The sequence below is a fragment of the Priapulus caudatus genome, unplaced genomic scaffold (genome assembly GCF_000485595.1).
Source record: "Priapulus caudatus unplaced genomic scaffold, Priapulus_caudatus-5.0.1 Scaffold126, whole genome shotgun sequence".
Lineage (NCBI taxonomy): Eukaryota > Metazoa > Priapulida > Priapulimorpha > Priapulimorphida > Priapulidae > Priapulus > Priapulus caudatus.
In genome coordinates this window covers 48,103-50,758 of record NW_014577187.1, presented here as the reverse complement: position 1 = coordinate 50,758, position 2,656 = coordinate 48,103, and the positions used below count along the sequence as shown (strand labels likewise).

The following is a 2,656-nucleotide window of genomic DNA, read 5'->3' as shown; positions in this document are numbered from 1 at the left end:
TAATACTTCACAAATAATCAATCGAAGAACACGTACTGCATGCACGTATCACCGTTACATTATTATTACACACATTATCAAGAATATATACATTTTCAAATTAATTTTCAAATATTTACAATGCATAAATACGAACAAGCACATTTCTTTAACCAAATCATACATATATGGTTTGCTTTTCAATAAGTCATCTCTATGAAGTGAAACAAGGTTGACAATTAAGCCATCAGACACCACATAATAAAGAAATTTAACTATTTTCCCAACACAAAAGGTGGTTATCATACTTACAGTCGCCTTCATACCAGAACAATAACTGCTTAGTACTTTACAGTAGTGTATATGTTGGGTTAATTGTGATGAGAATGAAATTGAATTCACAAATTTCTCCACCTCCATTGCAACACAAGTAAATCGATCATCTGATGATATATCTACCAAATGCATTAATGGGCTTATATGTCTAGACTTCCTGCTATTGACCTTTTCCAATCGCTTGGATTTTCTGGTTTATTAGTGAAGTTTTCCCAGTTGCTATCGTCTGATCGACTCAAGCAGCGATTCTGCAGTGTCAACCAAGTGTGAGAAGCCAAGGTGTTTGAAATTGGGCATCGTGAATTCTGTCATATCTTCTGTCTGCAAAGACAATCGAGTCATATTTGTAAAACCCGTACAATAGCAACGACAGCAACAACAACAGGTAGTATGTTTACATTACGTATTTAATTATAATTTAGTTCAATAAGTGACTAGAAGTACTGAGAACAGCAATCTGTAGTCTGTGGCAAGCATCCTATAGATAAACATTTTGAGATTTGAACATTACATTACTCATACACTCCAAATAAGATTAGCAGATCATTTGTCAAACACTATCCACTCGTCATTGGGAATTGCAAACATTGTCATAATTGTTTTGTTGTTATCTTTCCTTAAACCCACCACCATGGCCCATGGTAGATTCCTATACCATCTCGTTTGTATAATAAAGGTGTGTTTACCCGCATAGATGAATGTTCAACTGCTACGGCAACATAATGTAAATCATCAAGTCGTGTTTCCTGGAATTGCCATCGGTTCTGTATCATGCCATCCACATACAGCTGAAACATGTGCCAATCATGTAATGAAGTCAACTGTAACATTTGGTATGCTTAGTCAGGCAAACAAAAGGCAGAGTGTAACTATCAATAAGGGCTGTAATTTATTATGAATTGGTAATAAATCTCTAAAGACTATAGTAAAAGGTGAATCTTTTAATTGATCAACGATAATGATAACAACATGATAAATGACAATCAACATGATTGGCAATATGGCAATTAAACAAATGATATGACTGTTGTGCCGATGTTACCTGAGCTATACCGTTATACCTTACATATATTAATAACAGCAGTATAGTTTGTATGACATGTAAAAGTGTGATTGCGTATATACCCTAGTATCCGAGATAACTTGACCTATTGGGACCTCTGGACTGTAGATGTGAAATTCCATCCTCTTCAGTTCAAAGCCGATTCCTATACCAACAGCTTTTATGTAGCTCTCCTTTAGGCACTGTATGAAAAAGGGTAGCAATTATAGAAACAAATGTAACTTATTAAATCTGTTACATTCCTGTTTTCAAGCATTCTCTCTGACCTTTTCAGGTGCATTGTCATCCCTGTCCAATAATTCTGTATTTTATCAGCAAAGAAAATCCATACTCTATCAAAATCAATATCTCATTTGAATTTTTAGGATGGAAATCATCATACCCATAATCGGTAAAATGCACACAACTGTTCCTGCTCATCAGGATTCTTCAAGATTGTCACCCACTCGTGATCAGTGTACTGCCGTCGCATAATCGCATTAGCCTAAAGAAATCCTTTAGACCCTTGATTCCATCATGATCTATTTAACACAACGGTCGAATAATTTTTGATTATTATGCAGTATTATTATTAGGCTTCTCTGCTTAGCATTCAGCAAATAGAGATAGAGTGTGGCGAGTTAACTCGCAGTGCTACCAGTGGACTAACCCTGCTTTCACTGTAGCATTTACAGTGAAAGCAGCTGCGGGGCCTCAGGGTTACGGAAACGGAGATAGGCACCTCCCTATGCGCCTATGTACTACATAGGCGCGGGAAGGATTAAACTATTTTTTTATGCAGTGTCCATACAAAACGAGATAAAAAATGCTAAAAAAACTAACGCGACATAGACCCTGAATATTGTGATGTATTCACATAGATTTATTGTGAAATAAACGCAAGTATAACAAACACAACGGACAATGCAATGGCATCATTACTCTGGTCCTTCGCTATCCTTCCCGCTCTATCCTCAGGGGAGAACAACTAGCGCCATCTAGTATGGGCAATATTAATATATGAGAACAGACCACTATTAAATCACTACCGGTTCATTAGCCTGTTAGGTTAGAGGATGTGACGCGTCATCGGCCGACCAATCGGAGGGCCTGCAGCTCGTGCACTAAAGCTGACGCGACGTTTTGTGATTGCATTATTTAGGCTGGCTATTGTGTGTGTCAATGACATGCACATGGAGATGGGTGGATGGTTACTGGTAATATAGGTGGCATATAAATGCACTATTTTGTCTCTAGAAAAAGTCTTTTTTGGCATTTTTTTTCGCCGAAATTCGGCAC

General features: G+C 37.2%; 1 protein-coding gene across 1 annotated transcript in view; it reads right to left on the bottom strand.

Moving 5' to 3' along the window:
• LOC106805761 (L-aminoadipate-semialdehyde dehydrogenase-phosphopantetheinyl transferase-like) overlaps positions 1 to 2,656 on the bottom strand; it is a 10,226-nt gene continuing 7,570 nt past the window's right edge. Inside the window, exons 3-6 of the mRNA XM_014807475.1 lie at positions 1,761 to 1,899; positions 1,441 to 1,560; positions 1,002 to 1,103; positions 1 to 636 (exon numbers count right to left, since the gene is read on the bottom strand). Of these exons, the coding sequence (XP_014662961.1) occupies positions 535 to 636; positions 1,002 to 1,103; positions 1,441 to 1,560; positions 1,761 to 1,850 (414 nt within the window). The 5' untranslated portion in view covers positions 1,851 to 1,899 and the 3' untranslated portion in view covers positions 1 to 534. The remainder of the gene's footprint in view (positions 637 to 1,001; positions 1,104 to 1,440; positions 1,561 to 1,760; positions 1,900 to 2,656) is intronic.